This window comes from Heterodontus francisci, chromosome 23 (genome assembly GCF_036365525.1).
Source record: "Heterodontus francisci isolate sHetFra1 chromosome 23, sHetFra1.hap1, whole genome shotgun sequence".
Lineage (NCBI taxonomy): Eukaryota > Metazoa > Chordata > Chondrichthyes > Heterodontiformes > Heterodontidae > Heterodontus > Heterodontus francisci.
The window spans coordinates 16,086,526-16,113,505 of NC_090393.1; the positions used below are offsets into that span (position 1 = coordinate 16,086,526).

Sequence of the window (26,980 nt, forward strand, 5' to 3'; positions counted from 1 at the left end):
GGAAACCGGAGCACCCGGAGGAAACCCACACAGTCACAGGGAGAACTTGCAAACTCCACACAGGCAGTACCCAGAACCGAACCCGGGTCGCTGGAGCTGTGGTGCTAGCCACTGCGCCGCCTGTAATTCCAACACTTCTTTGGTTTTATTTCAGATTTCCAGCATCTGCAGTATTTTGCTTTTATGCAATAGAACAGGATAAGTTCTGGTTATTTCTTTGATAAAGTAACGGAGAAGGATGAAAAAGGTAATGCAGTTGATGTTGTGGATATGGGCTTTTAAAAGACATCTGACAAAGTAACACATGATAGATTTGTTGGCAAAACTGAAACCCTTGACTTAAAAGGGCAGTGGCTGCACAGATACAAAATTATCTAAGGGACAGAAGTAAAGAGTAGGGCTGAACTGTGTTTGTAAGACTGGAAAGAAGCGTGCAGTGGTGTCCCCCCAGGGATTGCTGTTGGGACCACTGTGCTTTTTAATATATTAATGACCTGAACTTGTGTATACAGGGCATAATTTCAAAGTTTGCAGATGACACGAAACTCAGACATGTTATAAACAGTAAGGAAGGCAGCAGACCAGGTGGACACAGACAGACTGGTAAAATGGGCAAACACATGGCAGATGTAATTTAACAGAGAATTGTGAAATGATTCATTTTGGTAGGAAGAATGAGGAGTGGAAATATAAACTAAATTATACAATTTTTAAAAGGTGCAGGAACAGAGAGAGACCCAGGGATGTACATTCATAAGTCTTTGAAGGTGGCAGGAGAAGTTGAGAAGGCTGTTAAAAAGGCATAGGTGGTTCTTGAGGAGTACAAAAGCAAGATAGTTATGCTAAACCATTATAAAATAGTGGTTAGGGCTCACCTGGAGCATTGCGTCTAATTCTGGGCACCACATTTTAGAAAGGATGCCAAGGCCTTAGAGAAGGTGCAGAGGAGATTTAGTGGATGGTACCATGGACGAAAGACTTCAGTCAAGTGGAGACGCGAGAGAAACTAGCATTGTTCTCCTTAGTGCAGAGAAGGTTATGGGGAGGTGTGACAGAGGTGTTCAAAATCATGAAAGATTTTGATTGAGTAAATGAGGAGAAACTGTCTCCAGTGGTAGGAGAGTTGGTAACCAGAGGACACAAACTTAAGGTAATTAGCAAAAGAAACAGAGGTGACATGTGGAGAAGAAAATTTACACAGTGAGTTATGATTGGGAATGTACTGTCTGAAGGAGTGATGGAAGCAGATTCAATAATAACTTTCAAAAGGGAATTGGATAAATACTTGAAAGAGAAAAAATTGCAGAGCTATGAGGAACAAAAATTAGGGAAGTGGGACTGTTGGGTAGCTCTTTCATGGACCGTGCACAGGCACATCGAGTCAAATTACCTTCTTCTGTGCTGTATCATTCTATGATTCTATAAAGACCCCATGGCATTATTCAAAGCACAAGGATCCCCCCCAGTGCCCTGGCCAACATTCCTCTTTCAATCAACACCATCAAAAAGCAGAATATCTGTAGATCAATCTAATTGCTTTATGTGGGGTCTTGATGTGTGCAAAATGGCTGTTACATTTGCCCAGCCAACAGTCACTGCAATTTAAAGCAATTCATTGTATCTAAAGTGCTTCATGACATTTTGTAACAAGTAACAAGGCACTCTACAAATAAAAACAACTTTTGATACAAATCTTTCTTTTAAAAAGTTGCACTCCAGTTTACAGAGGTAACTGCAATCTCAGCTTGAGCTGCAGTGGTAGGGGATATAGCATCACTAAATTGGTGGAGATTACAGTAATGAAATAAAAGTCATCCAATGTTCCCATTCATGATTACTGTCCAGTGACTCCTGCTGAAAATTATGTGCAGAAAGATCTGGGCTCAGCTGTGAAGTTTCTCTCAGTCACTTAATCTGCCAACACTCACTTTCTAAGCTGATGCGTGATAAGCATGCATGAGAGAAAGGTACCAGCATTTGTGAGACTATACCTGAGCATAATGCACAACCTTCAAGAGAAAAAGGACAAAAAGACTTTCATTCACCCCCTAACCAATGGCACCTTTTGAGCAAAATTTAGCACAATGTGAAGCTTGACCCTAAAATACATTTAAAAATTGTATATTAGTTTCCAAGAGAAATTAAGACCCATACAAATAGACTCTTTACTGGAAGAGAAGTTCACACAAAAGGATTGTTTTAATCAAAGTTGGCAAGTAAGAAACAGTTTTTTAAATAGGCAGCTGGATCTCACTGTAATCACAACTATTTTGCTTAACTCCTAAACCAAAACCATTTTGCATATTTTCAAATGGCAACTGCATATTATCCATTAGCATATTGCACCTCTATCTTCACCTAGTCCCACCTTCCCCCAGATAAGTAAGCTTGTCCTGTCAATCACTCTGTCACATAGTAATGGTTTACAAACTTTCATGAATTGGTGAACCTTTGCTGTACTGACATACTCCCAGGGAACACCTTCCCTACTTTTCAAAAGGGGTCATCAACTACGCAAAAGAAATACAGTAAATTATTCCAGAAAACATTTTAATTCATATAAACCAATAGAAATAAACATCCTAGTAGGCCAACAACTGCATAAAAGTATAGAAATTTATTGACAGTTATCAGATGATTTTACGGTTTCCCTCAATTCTGGGAATATCATTTTGGTTACCCATGTGATCAAGCTGCAGAAATGTGTTTTGAATCTAGGGAGATGGCTGGGAAAAGTGGGAAAGATAGAAAAAGAGTCGCTCCTTAGAGCCACGAGCATCTCCCTCCCCTATGAATTCGTTCTCAAGGAGAACAGAAATGTGCATATTCCCTTCCAAGTCACATACCATCCTGACTTGGTCATTTCACTTGTTTAAAAAAAAAATCAGTGGACCAATATCCTGGAATTCCCTACCCAGCGCTGGTGGCAGCACCACTGTCACAAGGAGTGCAATGGTTCAATGACAAGACCCAGCCATCACCTTCTGAGGACAACTAGGGCTGGGCAATAAATGCAACTTTACCATTGTCACCCATATCCCAAGAACAAAAGAACCTCCTCCAGCCAATGTTATTAGTGACCTTGGCCTGGGTGTATATCTCCAGCCTGCTTTCTTGTGGAGGACTTTGCGGAGTGCCGGGAAACTCTAAGGGGATCTGGGATTTTAAAAAAAAATTTAACCAGATTTCTACCCCTTCCCAGCTTTCTCCCCTGATCTCCTGAGGGCATTGACTCTTACTGAGGTGAGCATTCACAGGCAATGGCAACTTGCTGTACAGTCTTTATGCATGATCCACAGTGAGTGATAAGCTATTCAGTCACAGAGGGCATCCTCGTCTAAATGGTGCAGTTCCACAAAGTGGTGCCTTTATTCACATTGAAGACAAGGAAAGGAGAAAACAGCATGTATTTATATAGATCCTTTCATGACCTCAGGATGTCCCAAAGCAGTTCACAGCTAATGAGTCATTATTTTTTGAAATGTACTCATTGTTGTAACATAAGGAAACATATCAGTTAATTTGTGCACAACAAAGTGTCACAAACAGTAATGGGATAAAGGTATTGCCAGATTTTCTAACTATATTACCAAACAGATCAATTAACTGTATGCCTTTCATTCCACTTTTTAAAATCCTTAACTACATTAACATCCAATAGACATTATTCAAAGACATTAACAAGAGCATATTTAGCCAAGAGGCTTACACGTGAAAGAATCAGTTCAAAACAAAGACTAAGTAGAGTCACATGAAGCAGTGTTTACAACATTTTAAACTGGCAACTGACCAGCTTTGGCCATAAGAATCATTTATGTCAGAAAATGCATGCTTTGCACAGAAAGTAGGGTAGAGATTTCTTTTATGTTTGTTAAATAAAACTCACTCACCTCCTCAGATATTGCAACCATGTAGAAGATGGATTGTTTTTCCCCGCCATGGAAGAATTCAAGCTTACATTTTAGTTTTCAGTGAAGTCCTTGGACTAAGCTTCATTAGTTCCCACCCCCCCAACACCAAGTCCAAAGGGCACTTATGATAGTAAAACAACATACTGACTTTACCTTCGCTTTTTATACAAATTCTTTCATAAACTCAGCAGAGACGATTGCTGCAACTAGCCTTGCAAGTTATATATATTCTACAGTATCCAAACTCACTCAGGAAGAGGCGGGTTTAAAAACATATGCAAAGACTTTGTAAGCTCTTGCTGATTAAAGCAACTTCCTTAAACTTCCCTCTAGTTACTAAGTTATAAGATAACAAGTTATCTTGAATCCCCAACAATTAAAAGGGCCCTTTACTACTTCTGGAAAGGAATCTTTACAAAGATTCGTGCTGAACCGTGTTGAAGAGAAAAACATAAGTTTAAGCCAGCTGCAGTAACTTGATCCCTTCCCACTGTTGCCAAATTTAACTTCTTATGACGTAGAGCAGTTATCAGCTAAACACAGACAAGATTGTGATAAAACAAGGACACAACTACACTTCAAGGTAGGCCCAGTGCTCGAGAAATTTTCTATACTAACAAGCATGTATTTCCAGACAGAGAAAAGTGACCAGATAAGTAGAAAAAGACTTGTATTTATATAGCGCCTTTCATGACCACAGGATGACACAAAGCGCTTTACAGCACATACCAATGAAGTATTTTTTTAAGTTTGGTCACTGTTGTAATATAGGAAACATCATAGGTTGCAATGAAAATATGCATCACTCTGACCCCTTATTTTTTTTAAAAAAGTAGAGTTCAACCAATTTATAACAAGGAACAGATTTTCAACTCAAGATTGAGAAATATTCAGAGATCTAATGCCATTCTCCAGTTAATTTTCACAATTTTTCTTTCGACTCTACCTCACTTGTGACTATTCTTTGTACATGGTTCAGTGAAAAAATGCATCACCTGTTGCGTACTAAGTCATTGAAACAGCCTCATTACAGCGTTGGTCCAAACATGGACAAAACAGCTGAACTCAAGAGGTGAGTGATTGCCCTTGACTTCAAGGCAGCATTTGACCTAGTGTGGCATCGAGGAGCCCTAGCAAAACTGGAGTCAATGGGAATCGGGGGGAAACTCTCCACTGGTTGGAGTCATACCTAGCACAAAGAAAGATGGTTGTGGTTGTTGAAGGTCATTCATCTCAGTCCCAGGACATCACAGCAGGAGTTCCTCAGGATAGTGTCCTAGGCCCAACCATCTTCAGCTGCTTCATCAATGACTTTTCCTCCATCATTAGGTCAGAAATGGGGATGTTCGCTGATGATTGCACAATGTTCAGCACCATTCGTGACTCCTCAGATACTGAAGCAGTCTGTGTCCATATAAGGCCTGGACAACATTCAGGCTTGGGCTGACATGTGGAAAGTTACATTCAGACCACACAAGTGTCAGGCAATGACCATATTCAACAGGAGAGAACTTAACCACCTCTCCTTGACATTCAATGGCATTACCATCACTGAATCTCCCTACTATCAACATCCTGGGGGTTACCATTGACCAGAATCTGAACTGGGCCAGCCATATAAGTACTGTGGCTACAAGATATTTTTTATAATTAAAAATATAAATATAAGAGCAGGTCAGAGGCTGGGAACTCTGGGGCGAGTAACTCACCTCCAGACTCCCCAAAGCCTGTCCACCATCTACAAGGCACAAGTCAGGAGTGTGATGGAATACTCTCCACTTGCCTGGATGAGTGCAGCTCCAACACTCAAGAAGCTCGACACCATCCAGGACAAAGCAGCCTGCTTGATTAGCACCCCTTCCACCACCTTCAACATTCAGTCCCTCTACCACTGACACACAGAGGCAGCAGTGTGTACCATCTGAAAGATGCAACGCAGCAACTCACCAAGGTTCCTTCAACAGCACCTTCCAAACCTGTGACCTCTATAACCTAGAAAGACAAGGACAGCAGATGCATTGGAACACCACGACTGCAAGTTCCCCTCCAGACCACACACCATCCTGACTTGGATCTAGATCGCCGTTCCTTTACTGTCGCTGGGCCAAAATCCTGGAACTCCCTTCCTAACAGCACTGTGGATGTACCTACACCACATGGACTGCAGCGGTTCAAAAAGGCAGCTCATCACCACCTTCTTTAGGGCAATTTGGCCTTGCCAGTAACACTCACATCCCGTGAAAGAATTTAAAAAAAAACAGTAGGATCCCAGTTTGATTCCTATTCTGTGGCAACTTAGCTGATCTCAGCCAGGCTTGTAGTGGAGATGCAAAATTGGCCTCAGTGTCCCTGGGTTAAAAAAATACAATCAAGCATGATGGTGTGATTGCTGTTTAGTGACCCCTACTGGAAAGTACTGGTATATTTGTGCATGTATCAGGTAAAGACAGGACAGGGTTTGAAAATAAGGTCCCTTCCAATTAAAAAGTCTAACAACACAGTATTGAGATTCACACACAAAGAATAGAAACTTCTATGAGGTACTAGAAGGCTGCATCACCCATGGAACTACATTCCAGCGTAAGTTATAGTTTTCAGGTAAGCAAAAAGGAAGATGACAATGCTGCCTTGAGTGACTCTCCCAGAAAGCGACAAACACATTTCCCCATTCTGTGCTTTGTAATAAATGTAGTTCATTTAAATCTGTATAAAAGAAAATACGCAGCACTGTTAGCCATGTTCTTATATTGATATCACTTGCATCTAGCCAAGAAGACTGGTAGAAACATTTAAAGAGAGAGGATATTTTAGCAAATTGCCTCAAAATCCTAAGCGTCAGATAAGTAAATACATATTTGTTTACTGAATCCAAAATCACTCCTTGTTATCTTGTTTCCTGCTTTAGAACTACTGGTAGGAAACAGCTGGAGTAGCAGACATTTTATATAAAGCTTTCCTTCCCCAACTTAGGAACACTAAGTGCCCAATTTTCTTCCTTTCTACTACATTGTTAACTTAGTTAATAGTACAACAATTAAATTGTACTGCAAATAATTTTGCCTTTAACAATCCTGTGGTGCTTGTTACCAGCAGCTGGCACAAATTAACATAGTTCTCTAGTTCATTAACCCTTTGTATACTCAATTATTCAATGCAGCAAATAAGGACATTAATAAGTGAAATGTTACACTGATATTTCTGTGAAGAAATTCTCTTCCAGCAAACCTTCAAGAAATAGTTAATGCATTTTATTAACTGACCAGTGATTAGACAGTGAATGAACTGTCCTTCCTGAATAATAGAGCCATCAAAACGTTACTCTGAAATTGCAAAACTTCAATTTTGGAAAAGCTGACTCTTTTAAGTTCAATATCGCTTTCTAGAGAGGTTCTATACTCATCCTTAAAATGTTATTCCACATCACTTAAATGATCAAAGGCTAAAATATTGGATCAACAATCTAAAAGGTAACCAGAAAGTCAATGCTATTGCTCACTTACACACAGTAATGTAATAACGAATATAAGGAATTTCAATGAACAAATGATTTTCCTACTGGGCTTCTATTACCATTTACAGTTGTAAGATTTAGTTAAAAAAGTGTGTCCTTTAGCTCCCCTGACAACTTAGCAAATGAATGTATACCAAATTGTTTAAAGTATTTAGACTCATAGATCAGAGATTCCATCCTTCATCTGGACTGAGGCAAGAGTGGAAGTATTACACTTTTTCTTTGTGCCCCTGTAAAAATTTAGATAGGGTTCCTGCTCATTATCCCCATACAGTAATTCCTGCTGGAAAGTACAGTTATGTGGATATTGTTTGTCAATACGAATGGACCCAACTATGATGCTCCCCTCATAGTTGAATAGTCTGGTCAATGCCCACTGTCTAGATTGACATATGAAGACAGGCTAATTAGACAAGATACCAGAAGGCTATTGGTCAGAGAGGAGAGGTGAGAAAAAAAGGAAATGGAGGTAGGTATTTTTTAAAAGTCTTCATTCATCTGATCAGAGCAGAATATATTCACTTAGGTAGGTCATTGCATTTGTTGAGATCTTTGTGTTAACAACAAACATTTTCTCAAAGTGCTCAGCACATGAAAGGATATCATGGCAATTCTGCTGGTCTACAAAATGACACAGAAAACTATGTAGAAGAAACAGAAATAATCAATGCAACTGAAATGACTTCAACACAGGGAATTAGCTGTCCACTAAGTGCTTTATCTAGAAAACAAACAGGAAAAAGTAACCTGATTAATCTGGCAGTGAACACTTGCTATGATGTTGGAATAAAAACAAGAAATGCTGGAAATACTCAGCAGGTCTGGCAGCATCTGTGGAGAGAGAAGCAGAGTTAACATTTCAGGTCTGTGACCTTTCATCAGAACTGGCAAAGGTTAAAAATGTAATAGGTTTTAAACAAACAAAGCGGGGTGGTGAATCCTCCACATTGAACAACTTCTCCTTCAACTCCACTCACATCCTTCAAGTAAAAGGTACCCGCATGGGTCAGAGTTATGCCTGTTTTCTTGTAGGATATGTTGAACATTCCTAGTTCCAGTCCTACTCAGGCCCCCTCCTCCAAATCTTTTTCCAGTACATTGATGACTGTATCGGTGCCGTTTCCTGCTCCTGTCCCGAACTGGAAAACTTTATTAACTTTGCTTCCAATTTCCACCCTTCTCTCACCTTTACATGGTCCATCTCTGACACTTCCCTTCCCTTCCTCGACTTCTCTGTCTCCATTTCTGGGGATAGTCTGTCCACTAATATTCATTATAAGCCCACCGACTCCCACAGCTACCTCGACTACACTTCTTCAGATCCTGCCTCCTGTAAGGACTCCATTCCATTCTCCCAGTTTCGCTGTCTCCAACGCATCTGCTCTGATGATGCAACCTTCCACGTCAGCACTTCTGATATGTCTTCCTTTTTCCTCAACCGAGGATTCCCCCCACTGTGGTTGACAGGGCCCTCAACCGTGTCCGGCCCATTTCCCGCACCTCTACCCTCACTCCTTCCCCTCCCTCCTGAATTGCGACAGTGTTCCCCTTATCCTCACTTTCCACCCCACCAGCCTCCACATCCAAAGGATCATCCTCCACCATTTCCACCACAGCCAGCGTGATGCCACTACCAAATGCATCTTCCCTTCCCCTCCCCTGTCAGCATTCCGAAGGGATCGTTCCCTCTGCGACACCCTGATCCACTCCTCCATTACCCCCAACATCTCATCCCCTTCCCACGGCACCTTCTTACGCAATCGCAGGAGGTGTAATGCCTGCACTTTTACCTCCTCTCTCTTCACTATCCAAGGCCCCAAACACTCCTTTCAGATGAAGCAGAAATGTACTTGTACTTGTTTCAATGTAGTATACTGTATTCACTGTTCACAATATGGTCGTCTCTACATTGGGGAGACCAACGCAGATTGGGTGACCGCTTTGCGGAACACCTCCGCTCAGTCTGAAAGCATGACTCCAGGCTTTCGGTTGCTTGCCATTTCAACACACCCCGCTGCTTTCATGCCCACATATCTGTCCTGGGCTTGCTGCAGTATTCCAGTGAACATCAAAGCAAGCTCAAGGAACAGCATCTCATTTACCGATTTGGCATGCTACAGCCTGCAGGACTGTACATTGAGTTCAGTAATTTCAGAGCATGACGGGCTCCCCTTTTTATTTGTAGTTAATTTTTCTTTTGTGTTTATTTTATTTTAGTTTGTTTCATCATTCTTTTTTTTTACCATGTGCCTGCCCACTGTTCTATTTTTCATGTTTGTGCTTTGGGCCAGGGCGGTTCATTTTTCTGTCCATTAACACCCTCTCTGCACTAATGCTTTGTCTTTCAGCACACCACTAACATACCGTTTGCCTTTGCTCCATGGCCTTCTGGTCAGTTATTCTCTGTGACCCTCTGTCCTATCAACACCTTCCCTTTTGTTATCTCTTGCCCCACTCCTGCTTTATTTGCTTAAAACCTATTACATTTCTAACCTTTGCCAATTCTGATGAAGGGTCACAGACCTGAAACCCTAACTCTGCTTCTCTCTCCACAGATACTGCCAGACCTGCTGAGTATTTCCAGCATTTCTTGTTTTTATTTCAGATTTAAGGTAATTGGCAAAAGAACCAAAGGCAAAATAAGGAGAAACTTTTTTACGCAATGAGTGGTTAGGATCTGGAATGCACTGCCTGAATGAATCTGCCTCCAGCACTCTATTATGGCTTAAAAAAAGGAATTGGACAAGCACCTGAAGGAAAAGGATTTGCAGGGCTACGGGGAAAGGGCGAAGGAGTAGAACTAGCTAAATTGTTCTTGCAGAGAACTAGCACTGTCTTGATAGGTCAAATGTCCTCCTTCTGTGCTCTAACCATTCTATGATTAAATCTACAACAACTTGTATTTAACATAGTAAAACGTCCCAAGACACTTCATAGGAGTGTTATCAAACAAAATTTGACTCCTAGCCACATAAGCAGAAATTGGAGCAGATGAGCAAAGGCTAGGTCAAAGAGGCAGGTTTTAAGGAGCATCTTAAAGGAGGAACGAGAGGGAGGGAGACAGAGTTGTTTATGGAGGGTGATTCCAGGGCTTAGGGCTCATCAGCTGAAGGTAAAGCAGCCAATGGTGACGCAATAAAAATCAGGAATGCACAAGAGGCCAAAAGTGAAGGAGAGCAGACATGTTGTAGGGTTGATGGATTTTACAGAGATGGGGGAGTCGAGGCAATGGAGGTATTTGAAAACAAGGATTAGAATTTTAAAATCGAGGCATTGTTCAACCAGGAGCCAATGTAAGTCAGCAAGTAAAGGGGTAATAAGGGAAGGGGACTTTTCTGTGACTTTTCTAATATTTGTCAGTTCCGAAGAAGGGTCACTGACCCGAAACGTTAACTCTGCTTCTCTTTCCACAGATGCTGCCAGACCTGCTGAGTGAATCCAGCATTTCTTGTTTTTGTTTCAGATTTCCAGCATCCGCAGTATTTTGCTTTTATAATAAGGGAAGGGGACTTGGTGCAAGTTAGGATATGGGAAGCAGAGTTTTGGATGAGTTTAAGTTTACAGATGAGAGGCTGGCCAGGAGTGCACTGGAATAGTCAAGTCTGGAGGTAACAAAAGTATGGATGAGGGTTTCAGCAGCAGATAAGCAGGGGCGGGGCAGAGTCAGGCAACATTACAGAGGTGGAAGTAGGCGGTCTGCCTTTGGATGACCAACACAGCATAGGTTGTCTAGGGAACAAACTTCCTTTCAGGCAAGCTTCTGCCCAAAACACAGTTTATAACTGCTATGCTCAAGTCTTCATTGAAAAAATGACCACAGAAGCCTGAACTGTGTAACCTTGGTCAGATGTTATGAAGAATCTCTTTAGCTACTCAAAGTGATTCACCCTAAACATCCTCGTCTTACTTCCTTTTTCTGAGACTTATCACTGCTAAGTTTGCAACTGTTCCTGAAGCTTCAGGATCATGTTGAATTTCGTGAATTATCCTTTATTTAGAAGTACATCAGTACATATTTAAGAACACATCCCCAATTTAGACCAATCTTGATAGGTAATTCTCGGCATGTGTACACAACCATCCCTTAGCATGCACTTGTGTGGAGCATTTTGCACTGCATTAGGGAGAACTGGCAGTGGGTTAATGAAATAAGATTCTAAATGTCCAGTACATCCACATTTTTCTTCTACATTCAAGTAACTATGGAATAAATGCTCTCCCTCATGTGGTATTAAGCCCAGCAAGTCTCAGCTTTGATTTCCCAGTCTATGCTGAGTTAATATGAAAAGGTAGAAAGACTGCATTTATAAACTGCATTTCCTGACCTCAGGATATCCCAAAGCACTTTGCAGCCAAATAAGTACTTTTGAAGTGTAGTCACTGTTGTAAAATGAGGCAACCAATTTGTGCACATCAAAGTGATAATGACCATATATTCTGTATTTTTGCTTTAAAGAGGGATTATATCAACAAAAGTTTAAATATGTCTTATTTCACATAACTTCCAGAAAACTTTAAAGTTGGACTTTAAAGTTTCCTGCGCAAAGTAAAAGCTATATCCATCCTGGATAAAACTTTGAGGTGGATAAGGAACTAGCCAAAGCAGCATGAACTGGTTTCGATAATTAATTCTGGGATGGGAGACGTACTGAGTGGAGTCCTTGGGTGTCTATGATTTCTGATGTACATAAATTGTCTGTATTCAGAATACAGTATAAGTTGGTCAAATTTGCAGATGGTGCTGAGCTAGGCAGGAGTAGAGTCTGATGAGCAGCTAAGCAATTGAGAAAAACCAAGTAAAATTTGAAAAGGGGCATAACTATGGTAAATGAAATTCAACATAAGTGCAAGGTCTTCCATATTGAAAGATTAAAAAGAGGGGCATACATACTTAATGACTGGTATCAAACTAGCTGGGGGAAGGACAGGAGCAGATCTGACAGTAATAGTAAACTCAAAATATATCCGGTCTTGGGAGAGCAGCATTTAAAAAAGCAAACAGAATGTGGAGCCTTATTGATGAAGCTCTTTAGTTTTTTGGTCAGACCACACATTGAATACTACATCAGGTTATGGTCACCAATGCACTAGGGAAACAATCAAGTCAAGTAACAGAAAAAGAAAAGAAAGACTTGCAATTATATCGCATTTTTCATGACCACTGGATATCTCAGTGTTTTATAGCCAATGAAGTACTTTTGAAGTGTAATCACTCTTGTAATGTAGAAAACACGGCAGCCAAATCTCATGCTCTATGCAGAGAAAAGGCACACGGTTGATCTTTAGAAGTATAACGTGCTGAGGAAACAGTAGAAAAACTTCCTTAGCCTTAAAAGCTGAATAAAAAATTGCTTACATTAAATTTAAAATAAATTAATTTAACATCTTTCACGGCCTCAGAACATCCCAAAACACATCGCAGTCAATAAAGTGCTTCTGCTATTCAGTCATCAATGTAGGAAACATTTCCTGAGGGGACCTTATAAGGGAAAGATACCAAAGTAGGACAGAAATGGTTAATATTAAACACGGGGAGGGAAGGTGCAAATTGGTAAAGGAAAGTTCTTCACACAAAGAGTAATTAATGTCTGGAATAGTCTTCCATATGGGGCAATGAAGATCCTTCAAGAAGCAGATTATATGCTGGGGGGAAATCATACAGGACTAAGAGCTAGATCATGAGATGAACCAACTGCCTGCATCTTTGTGGGGTGTTATCGTGTCGGAAAAGGGGTAAAATGAGATAATATCCAAGTTATAGTTCTGTGTGTTTAAACAAGTTTGCAATATGTATCATTCTTGCCTGTGAGTCGCAACATCTGCCCATTGTTGACTTACTGTTAGATTCAGACCCTAACAACAACGTTGGGCCTAGTGTCCTTTACCAAAATGGCGGAGCGCTTCCTCCGCCAATGAGACGATCGACCAATCGCAGCGCGCCAGCCCAGTGAGCACGCGCAGTCAGCGTCTTGTCGCCTCGGAGGAAGATTTGACCGTGGCGCTTTACTGACCCGGAAGCGGAAGCGGTTGAGTTTTTTTTTGAGGGTTGTGTGTATATGATGAGAGGGGCAAAAATATAAAAGAAGAGGAGCTCGGAGTAAAGAGCCGGTACTAACCTCTGCAGCTAATACTAGAGTCATCATCATCGTCATTGTTATTATTAATAATAATATGTTAGGTTATACACATGCTAGAAAGAAGAGAAGTCCAGGAACACAAAAGGAGGTTTTGGCCTAATTTTTTATTGTTTGCTTGTTTCATGTTGTTCGTCAAATTTTGTCATGATTTATAATGTGTTATTCATTCGTTATGTAATTATTCTACGTGTTGTGAAGCGAATATAATTGTGTTATATATATTTCTAGTACTGTTGTGTCATTGCACAATACATTATTACAAAGAATAATCTTACCTGCCATAATGCAGTTGTGACAGTTTGTAATATTCACTTCAAAAGGTGAAAGCAACAATGCATACAGTAATAGACGTGGATTGTTTTAAAGAAACAAATTATTTGTTCTTAATCGGGCCTTTTGTTGTGAGTTTTCTATTATACTGGTGTCTTTTGTACTGTAATGTTATGTGTAAAAGTTGTACAAGTTTCATGAAAGATATGTACAGCATATACAAATCTAAATAAAGGTTGTCATTGAAATGTGCAAGATGATTTGAACAATAATAGAACTTTGAAATGCCCTGCCTTGTAGATGAAATGGTATTGCAGTATTTCTGTTTTTTTTTAATTATTCAGTATAGTTTGCATGAAGTTACAAATTAATGAATATATTCAAATGATCTGAACAAAATGAAGTCTTGCAACTAAATTACCAAACTTTTAAAATATTTTAGATTTCTTCATGCACAAATCTGGATTATATTTTTAAATAATTCCTGTAATTTTATAGTGTCACTAGAATTTCAGAAAAGCATAATGCTGTTTGGCTTGAATCTGTCATCAATATCCACTTGTATTGTGAGAAACAACCAAGAGTCCTGTGATTGAGTTAGTCTTTCCAAATGTGTCTGGAAAGTATAGTTTAGGATGTACAACACTAAGGCTTTAAAAAAAAAGTGATGGTGCAGGTCTATTACTGGTGTTTGAGTTGAGTATCAGATCTTATTTCCCCCGCCCCCTATATATAATAAGCCTAGTGACAACACTGGTCATGGATGTCTGGGAATGATTGCAAGTTTGCAGAGATTTAAATAATTATAAACTGTAGTCCATGAATATAAAGTTTAAATACTTAATTCTCTTCATCAAAAATTGCAGCCTTATCACTATCAAGTACATGTTCATCCTTAATTTGCACCATTTGAGCCCTTCAGAACAACAGTGATATTTTTCTGAATGTATGTGTGTGTGTATGCATATATAAAAATATATTTTTATATATGTGATGTCTTTTTAAAAATTAAATCAGCACCTTCTAGATCTGTGTTACCTATGTCCTGGCTATGAACTTTTATGAAAAAGAACAGCATGGTAGTATACCCTGCATGGTCAATTTGTTAAAGCAGTGGGAGAGCACAGATATATAGGGGTGCAGATGTTAACTGTAAAACATTGAATATAAGAGTGAGGAAGTAGTGATGAATTTGCACAATTTCTGTTAGGAATATGAAATATTTTGCCATAAGTGGCACTTGACACTAATTAATCCATGGTGCTTAAGTGGGAGTTGGATAAGCACTTAAATATTAGCTTGCAATGATGCTGCACAATAGACAAAATAGCACACCGCATAAATGTACGTGATTCCTCAAGCTCATGTTGGATGTATCAGCAGCTCGCAGCAGGTAGCTTACTGAGCTTTGAATGTTTGAATTTAGTAGCCAAATGGACACTTCGGTAACCAGAAGCCACTGTACATTTTAACCTCTTGCCATCATGACTTGCATGGTGTCGGTCATCATGGTTGTGTTCTAACGTCTCTGGCATGTTTTGTTCTTTCTTAGGGGTTTCAATGTGCCCAGTCAAGTAGATAGCAATTTTACTCTGAGAAGATGGATTTGAAATGATGCAGATCTTCCTTTTATTGGTATACAGTACCAGTTCAGTCCAGGTCTGTTAGTGTCTGAATGAGTGCCTCATGTCCATGCATTGGCACTGATAAACTGATTTACAGTCTTGGACAGCACTATACAGTTCAGGTAAACTCGTGCTTTACTTCATTCACTTTCTGTCTCCATTATTCTCTTTCTGCATGATTGCCAAAGAAGGGCCCCATTTTTGCAAATGCTGCTGTTTAGCTAGTCATGGGATGTGAGGGTAGTGCCAGAATGAGGGTCCCTTCCACCTTTTGCTTGAAGTCAGAACCGTACGAACTGAGAGCATATGCAGGAACATGGGGCATAAAGAGAAACTGAAGACTATCAGGAACAGTAGAGTGGAAAGGGAAGCAGGACTTAGTGCAGGATATGATGTGATGGAGTCTCGGACAAGTTGCATCCCATGAAGGGTGGAACTCGAGTGAGCACTGAAGGAAAAACAAAGGCATGGATAGGTGTTTCAACAGCAATGGAGATGAGGCAGTGGAGGAAGAAGGGCATTTTGCAGAGGTGGAAATAGACCGTCTTGGTGAGAGTCAAGATGTAGAGGTCAGGATCAAACTAGACAGCAAGATTCTGCACCACTGGGCACAGCCTAAATGAACTGTTAAGGAGACGAATAGCATCAGGGGCTAAGATGCGGTATTTTCTGGAAGTCAGTGTTGAATTGAGGAATGTTCTTGCTCATCCAGTTGTCATGTCAGTTAAGCAGTCAGACACAGTGGTGGCAGAGAGGCAGAGGTGGTGGTTGTATGAAAACAAGCTCCATGCTAACCTAGTAGCAAGCTGTTATATTGGAGCTTTGCTTCAAACTGTGCTGGTACTTTTATGTGAGTGTCCATAAAGCTCTGTTAAGTTAACCTCTGTAAAGGCAGATACAATTAACAGGGATGTAACTGAGTATGTCAGGTACTGTTTTTCCACTGAGAGAAAATTCTTTCACAGGACTATCCTCACTAGGCCTTTCAGTATAGCATATGGTCAGTGTGTGAAATGTTCCTGTTAAGTTCATTTGAACTAAGAAAAATCATCTAGCAGTATAATCAGATCATAGATTTCAGCAGTTTCAAATTTGTGCTGTGTCTACTGAGAGGATTTTGACTTGTATGATATTGAGTACTTCTAGTTCCAGGTCTATTGTTAGTTTGAACTAATTTGAGAGCATTAGTTGAGAGGTATATGGGCTTATGTTTCCTATTGTGCATTGACACCAATGTGCTAAACACAGTGAAGAGGCTGGTGAGGCTTTAAATTGAAAATAGTTCATGCATTCAAGACACTATTAACACTTGACTCCAATTAACCATAATGTTAAGTTAGAATCTCGTTATACTGTTGAGCACTAGCATTTAGCCATGGATGAGAAAGAAAATTAAATTAAAAACTTCTGTTATCTTGTCTACAGAAGCAAGAATGTTTGGCGCTACACAAACTTCCAAAACACAGTTCCTGGACAAAGCCCGGGCAGCTCGGGAGGAGAGGAAAGGGCAGAAGGAACGCGAGCGTGCAACTATTCAGATTCAAGCAGTGGTCAGGAGGTACCTCTGCAGGTGCCGGCTGCTTAAAGAAATCAGGTTAATTATTTATTTGCAGGAAGTTTCATAATGACGTGATGGTCAAAAGAATAATAGAGTGCAGAGAACTATCTAGAAGTAATAATATAACATTTATGCTTTAGAAACAAAATAAACTCCCAATAAAAGACAAAGCTGTCAAGTCTTAGCAACAACTGCTAACTCTCCATAAAGCCAAACAACATTCAAGACTTGGAACATTGCTCCCATATCCGGAGATTCTTCCAAAGCCTTAGTCTTGCATTCCTCATGGAGTTTTCAGGCTTTTAAAATCCTAGCTTGGTATCACCCCTTCTTCTCTGTTCACCATGCACTGTGGGGCTGAGGTCTTCCCCACAGTAAAATGACACTGTCCCAAGTGTCCTGGGAAAGCTTATACATTTCAGTTGAAATGGTATGGAAGGAAACAATGGATAACAAAGTCTACAGATAAATGTTAGCCTAAAAAATAGAGTGAGCAATAAACCTCTCTCATCCCTAGTTTCCCCCCTCCAAAGAATATAGTTAACTCTTGCCATAAACCAGGAACTGAAACACAAAACAACCAACTCAAAAAGTATGCAAGACAAAAGAGGTGAAATAAATTTGTTAGAAAAAAAACAGTTGTTGAGTAGCTATCACGAAGGCCTTGGATTCATGGTTTTGTCTGCTTCAAATAAAATCACGTCCCTCGCAATTGGAAATAATCAGTTACTCGTGTGAGAATTTTTTTTTTATTCAGACCTTTTTTTTTTCAAACAGATGCAATACACATTCAAATTACAATTATAATCTATATAAATATCCTATTCATGACTACTGCCTTGATAATTTTATAAGTAAAAGCATTTGCACAATCTGTACAAACCACAAGATCTCATGTTTGATCCTTAAATTAACTGACCTCAACTGTGATGGTTGTAATTGGCTCCACTGGGACCGAGGACTGAGAGAATTAGGCAGTGTTCCCACTCTTCTATCCAGTAATCCTTGCTCGCAAATGTATGTGTGGGTGTCTGGTAAAAACAGGATCAGGGTTGGCCATAGTGTTGTCCACGTGCTGCTTAGACTAAAAAGATAATTTTTATATTTTCAATGGAAATGGGCAGGAAAACAGTATGAACTTTTAAAGGGGGTCCTGCAGGCATGACTGCCTCTTTATCCGGATATCCTGAGTGATAGGTCTTCAAGAATCATGTGGAGTAGACCACTGCCCCTTTTCATAGATGCTGCTTAGTCCAGCGAGGATGTTTCAGTGTCTTGAACTTATTGCCATTCTCTTAATCGCTTTCCTCTTTTATAGTTCTTTTAATCACTATCATATATTTAGATACTTCTTGACTTATCTCATTTCTCCTCTTTTTAAACCTTAAACCTGTCAGGGATTCAGCACTGTAGGCCTTGGCCCTTCACCTAGGCTTCTTAAAACAAAAATCCTGTGTCACCTTTTTGAGGACCACTTTGATTTACTTTATGGAAATGTCAGCAACATTGGTTAATTAGGTGATGTTGCCTTTACAGGATGGAGGTTGATGATTTTTTTGACATCACTGAAGCAAATTCATCAAAACGAAGTGCACTCGCTATATTTAAAATCACAAGGAAATTGCTCTTTGCATTTTACATGAAAGAAGACAAAGAGGTAAGTGTGCAGGCTGTCGTTAATTCTACGGCCATGAGTGGGGAGGGAAAATTCACTAGTTTGTGATTCTTTGAGCACTTGCTCGTCTTAGAAAAGGCTGCATTTGCTGATAACACAACCACTAAGTGGCGCAGGACTAGGAAATGCAGCCTCTTCCACTGAAACGTCACTGTCTGCAATCTTGGGCAGCTGCCAGGATTAAAGATGGCGCTGCTCAATTTATCACAAAAAAACAAATTCAACCCAAAAATCCCCTTACTGGCTACCATAGCCGCCTCCATCCCACCCCCAACAGTCCCCTGCTCCCTCCTACCATTGTGCTTCTCTTTGCCCTCTCTCCTGTGCCCGTCACCTCGCTGCTCACTCCTCGCTGCCTTCCCTTAGTCACTAGCTCTGGCTTCTCGCCGTCCCCCACCCCACTCTCTAGCCACTCGCTCTGGCCTGGCCGCTCCCACCCTCCCCTTGGCTGGTTGTTTTCCCCCCTCCACCCCGCTCTCCGGCTGCTCGCTTCCCACTTCCTCCCCACCTGATTTCCCCCCCCTCCCACCGCAGCCGCTAATTCCAGGCCGCATCACTTCCCTCCTGTCGGCACTTGCTCCCACGTTCGATAGTTCCCCACCGTGCTGCCCGAAGAAGCAAGGTGGGCTGCGAGCGGTGATACGGCAATGTAAGAGCGAGTGTCCAAGAGTAGGGAAGTGGTGTGGCTTGGAGCCAGCTGCTGGAGGGAGCGGGCAGTGAGCGGCTGGAGAGTGGGATGTGGGTGGGGGATAGGGGGGGAAGCGAGGCATGGGGAACGATAGGCCGAGGGGAGGAGGGGGGAGCAGTGGCTGAGTGGGGAGGAGGGGTGGATGGGGGGAGAAAGCTTCGAGGACGGGAGCGAATGGCTGTGGGGGGAGAGTGGCCTGTGGGGGGAGGGAAACAAATGGCTGAGGGAAGGCAGCAGCTTGGCGGGGATCGAGCCGGGGGGAAGCCCCGATTGAAGCAGGGATGGTGGGAGGGAGCAGGGTATTGTTCGGGTGAATGGAGACGGCTGTTGAGGGGTGAAGACGTCATTGCATGGTGACGTCGTGCGCGCCCATATGCTGGCAAATGGTTGTCTACATGGATGATGTCCGCGATCGCTCTGCATTGTCAGGACTCACTTTGTTTAGAAAATTATAGTTGACTGGTATTAAGTAGTAAGGCTGTAATTTATTCTGGTGTATCTTTTTAAAAAAATATTTCATTTAAAATGATCCTAAAGACAGTTTAAAAGTGAAACAAAGGATTCTGGGACTATATTTAAATGCAACTCGGTTGTATTGGCAATTTCAGTGCAAGGTCAAAGTGGTGTGGGAAAAAAGAAAAACATCTTACTGGTGCTGTAGGGAATGCAGTTTTGTGATTGAAGGTGGGGCGGGAAGAGAGATGTTTGCCCTTCATCTAATTATGTTACAACTGATCAGACAATCCTACTGACACCAAGTATCTAGAGTCCATCCTTCTAGTGTCTGCACAGGGGGAATTAATCATTTATCAGTTTGTGGAAATTAGGAAGGCAATTTGTTCATTAAGGCTTAATATTATGTGCATATCCTATCCCTTTTCTCTAGATCTGCATAGGTTGTCTGAGTAATGAGTTGTTGTATCTTTCCAGAGATTTCAGAAGCTGTGCCGGTGTATCCTTAATAGCATGGAAGTAGAGAATGAGTCCAAGGTTTGTGTGCAATGGTATTGGATTTCAAATGTATTGCATGGTTTCCCATTTCTGTGTATCTCTGATGGGTTAGTTGCCAAATGTTCTGCCCAGTGTGGAATACAGCCATACAGACCAGCAAGGTCACGTTTAATTCTTCATCACATGGCGTTCCAGGGTGTTTTGGTGATTTCATTCTGTAATACCATCAACTTGTCCATGAAATCTGAGAACCAACGGCCTTTGTCATCAGTCTTGTCTCAATTTATTTACCATACCGTATTAGTGAACTCCAGGGAAAAATAAACTTGAATTAATGCACTCGAATGCTGTTAAAATATTTATTGTGATGTTTTAGTTGATTTTTAGGCCAGTGCCAATGACAGGTTTGTGACCCACCCCTACTTCACATCTAATGCTACACAGTGTAAACACTCTGTCCAGGCATATTGCAAATTGGGAAGGGCAAAATCTCTCGTGGTGTTTCACAATCCAAGTCGACATGACAAATGAAAGTTTCATCTGGTCACCTTTGCATTTTACTGAAATCCCAGGACAGGAATGTTGAGCAGGACCTGAACACTAGATAATTTATGCATGTTTCTATTTTTTTAATATGCTGGTGCATAGTTACCAGTGTGTCTGTCCCTGCACGCGTGCTCCTTTTTTATTTTGGAACTGGATTATTGACCGATCTTGTTGCTATTTAAAATATATTTTTTTAATTTTGCGGCTCTTTATTCACAGGTTTGGTATGTGTCATTAGCACTCTCCAAAGACCTCACCCTGCTATGGATCAAACAAGTTAAAGACCTACTCTGGCTCTGCTGTGAGTTTCTGAAGCAATTGAAGGTAAACTAAAACTTTTCTCGTTCAAAGTTCCATCTCTGTGGAGAGGAGGGGGCTGCAGTTGAAACTGCTAAATTACTCATTCAAAAAAGAAATTACTGCCTAAGTCTAACCTGTTGGATTTCAGTTGGCAGTAGACAACAGAGTATTTAGTAAGGATAATTTTCCAACTTTTTTTTCTTTTTCATGGAGATCTCTCTGGGCCTCTATCACTGAGCCAGATGCTCCTGTCATTTTTAAATGCCACTCGTGTTGTCACTGAACTTATTTAGTGTATTTGTAACAATCTACCCTCAGGAAAAGAAAAATTGCAGTTAAGTCACTGATGTGTGGTGTGTTACTTCTGTAATGCAGTGTTATACAATTAAAATAAACAAATTAAAATATCTGCTAATTAAAATTAGCATTAATTTTTATGAAGGCAGTAGAGGAGCTGCCTCCTAGAATTTGTTAGAATATGGGGTAACTCGAAATCATCTTGCTTATTTAAGGTAAGGATTTCTTTAACAGATGGAATTTTTTTGCAGCCTGATATTCTGCAGGACTGTAAATTCATCACATTGTATCTCACCATGCTGGTCACATTCACAGACACCTCAACATGGAAAATACTGAGAGGGAAAGGTCAGTGGCAAAGCAACCTCTTGTGCTTATTCCTGCATTAATTCACTAATAACTAGACATTTTTCATTTGTTGTAGTCTTTGCTCTGGACTTTTGAGGTGCAGGCAATTAGTACCCACCTAAACCTTCCTTTCTGTTGGTTCTGAAGTTCTCCCCTTCCTCTTTCTCTTGGATCTTGCTGTTTTGTGCATCTGCACATATATCTGACTTTCAGGCTTGTGTCTGTGCCCCTGTGTAATTCAGCAGTCCAAGAGATCTGTTCATTTTTATCCCCCCTTCCTCTGTCCTCTCTGAGGAATTGCTTGTTCCGCAGTAGATGCTCTCCCCTGTCAGCACAACTAACGTCAAGAATTTATTGTGTGGAGATTGCAAATTAAGTTTCCGCCTCTTATAAAAACCGAGTAAAGAGTAGGTCAGTATCACATCTTCTATTTCAGTTTAACGTAATAGGAATCAACATAACTATTGAATGCACAATATAACCATGTTCGCACCTAAACATTTTTTTAATGTAATTTATTTTTCTTCTTCCCTCCAATTTTCTTCCCTTGCTCTCTTGAAGCTACTGACTCGTGCTGGAGTATAGTTTATCCTAATCCCAAGTGACTAATTCTTAGTGCGTGTCAGCAGGCTTTTCAATTGCAAGGGCATCAAAGCTGAGTTTGAAATTATCCTCACCTGAGACCCGCACATGAATTTCCAGCAGGGACCCCTTGAGAATGATTAGAAGTATGAACCTCCCTCCCTTTATTCCAAGGGCACTGGAAGACATTTTAGAGTTCCGACCACCACTTCAGCTAATTCAACACAGAGTTGAGACTGAACCTTCCACAGAGTGCAGTACATTTACTGACTGAAAAATTGAGGAGTTCGATTATATATAATTTTTAATCATTTATATGGGCAGCACATCTATGAAAAGAAAGTAATTTTTAATGTCTGCAAATGTTAACCATCTTAAAATGTCACCCTGTTAGAGCAGTATAGAGGTTTAGTATATTCAGTGAACTTATTGGCAATATGAGATTAATACCATTGATTTTCTTGATGGCAGGAGAAGTCCTGAGGCCTGCCATGAACCACATCTGTGCCAATATCATGGGACATCTCAATCAAAAGGGATATTACACTGTGCTACAGGTTTGTTCAAAATATGCTGTTTAAATTCAGTTAGTCTAGTGTTTGAAAAGCTACTGTGCTGTCTATTGCTGTAGTTACTTTCACTGAACACTTGGGTTGGGACTGAGCTTTTTATTATCAGTGATTCTTGACAATGCAGTTGGCTGCTGATGTCATCAGACTGCGTCAAACTGCACACATGCACAAACAGGCTCCTGCTGTCTGCGTGTGCGCTACATTCCAAATTGCCAGGACTGGTTGGCGCATGCGCAGATGATGTCATCGCGTTACGTGGGGAGAGAGTGGGCAGGAGAGCGGGCAAAGACCTTGGTGGCGGCGGGTGCGCTCTCCTACTCCCGCCCCACCCGCCCGCTCTCACTCCTGCTCGCTCGCTCTCTCTCTTTCCCCCCCCCCCCCCCCGCCCGCTTGCTAGCTCTCTCCGGCCATTGTGTGCTGCCATATGTTTACTTTGCCTTTGTGTTATTTTTTAAGCAGCGCCATCTTTAGTCCTGGCAGCTGCCTGAACGTCGCAGACTGTGGCGTTTTAGTGGCACAGGCTGCACTTGCGCATGTGCCCGTGCAGCACCACCTAGTGGTTGTGTTGTCAGCAAACACAGCCTTTTATTATTAGCTGGATGTCTGAGAGGAGCAAAAACCCCATCATCAGATTGGAGGGTCTCCAAAGAAAACTATTGAGAAATCCTCATGGGTGGAGTTTCCATCTGCTTTTTTTTTGCTCATTCATGGGATGTGGGTGCCACTGGCAAGGCCAGCATTTGTTGGTGGTGGTGAGCTGCCTTCTTGAACTTCTGCAGCCTGGGTGGTTTAGGTGCGCCCACGGTGCTGTTAGGTAGGGATTTCCAGGATTTTGACCCAGTGATGATGAAGGAACGGCAATATATTTCCAAGTCAGACTGGTGTGTGAAGAACTTGCAGGTGATGGTGTTCCCATGCACCTCCTGCCCTTTTTCTTATGGGTGTTGGAGATTGTGGGTGTCAAAGGAGCCTTGGTGAGCTGCTGCAAGGCATGCAGGCAATCCCCAATAAGAGCACAGGCCACTTCCCTAATGTGAGACAAAATTAGGTTCTGATTGTTCGAGACAATACTTAAGGAGTAACAAGTACCCCGAAACATGCTGTTTGAATGTTTATTGGGCTGTTTATCATAATACAGCAGCTTGGACTGAAGTTAGCGACTGTCTCTACAGGTATGTGTAGTACTTCAGGCTGATTTCACTGTGTGTGTGACCATAAGCTGTAGTATATAGAATTCTTACTTGCATCCTTTTTTGTTCATTGGTAATGGAAAATAAGTTTCTTTATCTCTAGATATTGTTAACAAATGGACTGGCAAGATCCAAACCATCTCTGTCCAAAGGCACTTTAACAGCTATTTTCACCCTTGCATTACGGTAAGAGAATTCTCTGGTCAAACTACATATCTTCTGGTTTATCTTGCCATAAACTGTCCTTAAAGATGCCAGTTAAGCTTTCTATAGTAACAGAGAAATAAACTTCTTAGATCAAGAATCACAGTCCAACTTGAGGGGCTACATGAACAATGCAAAAATAAATCCTTCAACTACTTTACCTGTCTCTCTCATAGCCATATTCTTCTTTTGTCATTGGTACTCATAATGCAGCTCTTGGTCACTTGCAGCCCACCTCCTCATTACCTGTGACCCTAGGCAGACCTGTGGTTTGATGTACCTCTGGATCTCCATTTATAGCCTGCCCAGCTTTAGAATATGGACCGAATCATCATTCATTGTTTTCTCACCTTTTCCTATTCTCCAGCAAAAGAAGGCAAGGGAATGCTTTTAGGAAGCAGGGCTAACCCGTCGTCCATATAGGAAATAAGAGTTATATTAAAATTAAATTGGTACTTTTCTTTACCTTCCCATGGGGAAATGCTTCTCCTGCATTTGTCAACTGCTCCCAGTAACAACCATTGAGAGTTCACTGTTCAAGGAATCACAGGTCATAATCATAGATGCAGCACCAAAACAGGCCCACCGAGTCCGTGCCGACCATCAACCACCCATTTATACTAATCCTATATTAGGCCTATTTTTCCCTCTCACATCCCCACCTTCCCTCAATTCTCCTACCACCTACCTACACTAGGGGCAATCTTTTTACAATGGCCAATTTACCTATCAACCCGCAAGCCTTTGGCATGTGGGAGGAAACTGGAGCACCCAGAGGAAACCCACGCGGTCACAGGGAGAACTTGCAAACTCCGCACAGGCAGTACCCAGAACTGAACCCGGGTCGCTAGAGCTGTGAGGCTGCGGTGCTAGCCACTGTGCCGCCCCATCTACAGGTGTAGACCCACATCCCATCACTCTGATGCAAAGCATTGTACCATTTCCAATTTGAGCAAGACATTTGAAAAGGGAAAGTCTCATTTCATACACCTTATTACGTCTCTCTGGAGCATCTGAAAGTGCTTCTAATAAAGTGAATCACTTTTAAAATTGAATGGCTAGGCAAACATAGTGGCTATCTTGCACACAGTACAATCCCAAAAATACTAATGATCATTAATCTGTTTTTGGTGGCGGTTGAGGAAGTAATGTTGACCAGGACACAGAACTCCCTGCACTTCTCTGAATCCAGACCGGACTTAGGTTTAATATGTGAAGGACAGCACTCCCTGAGTCCTGGAGATTATGTGCTAGAGTGTGGCTTGATCTCACAACCCTTTGACTTCTAGTTACGAGTCCTATCACCTAACGACAAGTTTTTACAATCCATTGATCTAGATTATGGTAGTTAACAAAAGGTTTGAGTAACATTGTTTTAGGTCAAATCCAAATGCAGTGTCTTGGAGTTCAAGTGGGATTGCGTGTTGGAGCCTTAGGTTCTAGTGTCCTAGCCACTGGTCTCAAAGCAACTATTAAAATTTGGGTACACTCGAGCTATTTTCTCTCATGCCTAACAGATACCTTCTAGATGCAAGGCCGTGCTTTCTGTGAACTGAATGTAACCTTGTAGGTTAAATATTCTGGAATAGTGGGTCACATGAAAAACTGAACCTTTTTTAGGGATGAGGTATACTCTGGGAATAACACTGCTGATCTATCTGCTTGATGGGTAAATGACTCCGACAAACATGTATCACAAGCTACAAACACAAAATCACGATGAAGTAATTTCTTTTTGCTCATTCATGGGATGTGGGCGTCGCTGGCTAGGCCAGCATTTATTGCCCATCCCTAATTGCCCTTGAGAAGGTGGTGGTGAGCTGCCTTCTTGAACCGCTGCAGTCCATGTGAGCTAGGTACACCCACATTGCTGTTAGGAAGGGAGTTCCAGAATTTTGACCCAGCAACAATGAAGGAGCGACGATATAGTTCCAAGTCAGGATGGTGTGTGACTCGGAGGGGAACTTGCAGGTGGTGGTGTTCCCATGCATCTGCGGCCCTTGTCCTTCTAGTTGGTAGAGGTCGTGGGTTTGGAAGGTGCTGTCGAAGGAGTCTTGGTGCATTGCTGCAGTGCATCTTGTAGATGGTGCCACTGTGCGTCAGTGGTGGAGGGAGTGAATGTATGTGGATGGGGTGCCAATCAAGCGGGCTGTTTTGTCCTGGATGGTGTCATGCTTCTTGAGTGTTGTTGGAGCTGCACCCATCCAGGCAATTGGAGAGTATTCCATCACACTCCTGACTTGTGCCTTGTAGATGGTAGTCAGGAGGTGAGTTACTCGCCGCAGGATTTCTAGCCTCTGACCTGCTGTTGTAGCCAGGGTATTTAGATGGCTACTCCAGTTTGCTTTCTGGTCAGTGGTAACCACCAGGATGTTGATAGTGGGGGATTCAGCGATGGTAATGCCATTGAACGTCAAGGGGAGATGGTTAGATTCTCTCTTGTTGGAGATGGTCATTGCCTGGCACTTGCGTGGTGCGAATGTTACTTGCCACTTCTTAGCTCAAGCCTGGATATTGTCGAGGTCTTGCTGCATTTCTACACGGAAAGCATTCCGGCAATAGTACATCAGTATCTGAGGAGTCACGAATGGTGCTGAACATTGTGCAATCATCAA

The 26,980-nt window shown here is 41.5% G+C and overlaps 2 protein-coding genes across 12 annotated transcripts in view; one reads left to right on the top strand and one right to left on the bottom strand.

The window, feature by feature from the left end:
• acacb (acetyl-CoA carboxylase beta) overlaps window positions 1-13,342 on the bottom strand; it is a 173,843-nt gene extending 160,501 nt beyond the window's left edge. For 5 of the 7 annotated variants that reach the window (XM_068054735.1, XM_068054734.1, XM_068054742.1 and 2 more), the window contains exon 1: window positions 3,891-4,390. In XM_068054735.1, coding sequence (XP_067910836.1) covers window positions 3,891-3,940 — 50 coding nt within the window. In that variant the 5' untranslated portion in view covers window positions 3,941-4,390. Of the gene's footprint in view, window positions 1-3,890; window positions 4,391-13,260 lie in introns of those variants that run through there. The other 2 variants (XM_068054741.1, XM_068054740.1) reach the window with 2 other exon arrangements.
• Window positions 13,343-13,440: 98 nt separating this feature from the next.
• The window catches only part of ube3b (ubiquitin protein ligase E3B), a 64,937-nt gene continuing 51,397 nt past the window's right edge, over window positions 13,441-26,980 (top strand). For 2 of the 5 annotated variants that reach the window (XM_068054745.1, XM_068054749.1), the window contains exons 1-9: window positions 13,441-13,647; window positions 15,382-15,576; window positions 16,880-17,048; window positions 18,549-18,669; window positions 20,306-20,365; window positions 21,092-21,196; window positions 21,721-21,817; window positions 22,871-22,956; window positions 24,265-24,347. In XM_068054745.1, the coding sequence (XP_067910846.1) occupies window positions 16,888-17,048; window positions 18,549-18,669; window positions 20,306-20,365; window positions 21,092-21,196; window positions 21,721-21,817; window positions 22,871-22,956; window positions 24,265-24,347 (713 nt within the window). In that variant the 5' untranslated portion in view covers window positions 13,441-13,647; window positions 15,382-15,576; window positions 16,880-16,887. The remainder of the gene's footprint in view (window positions 13,648-15,381; window positions 15,577-16,879; window positions 17,049-18,548; window positions 18,670-20,305; window positions 20,366-21,091; window positions 21,197-21,720; window positions 21,818-22,870; window positions 22,957-24,264; window positions 24,348-26,980) is intronic. The other 3 variants (XM_068054746.1, XM_068054747.1, XM_068054748.1) reach the window with 3 other exon arrangements.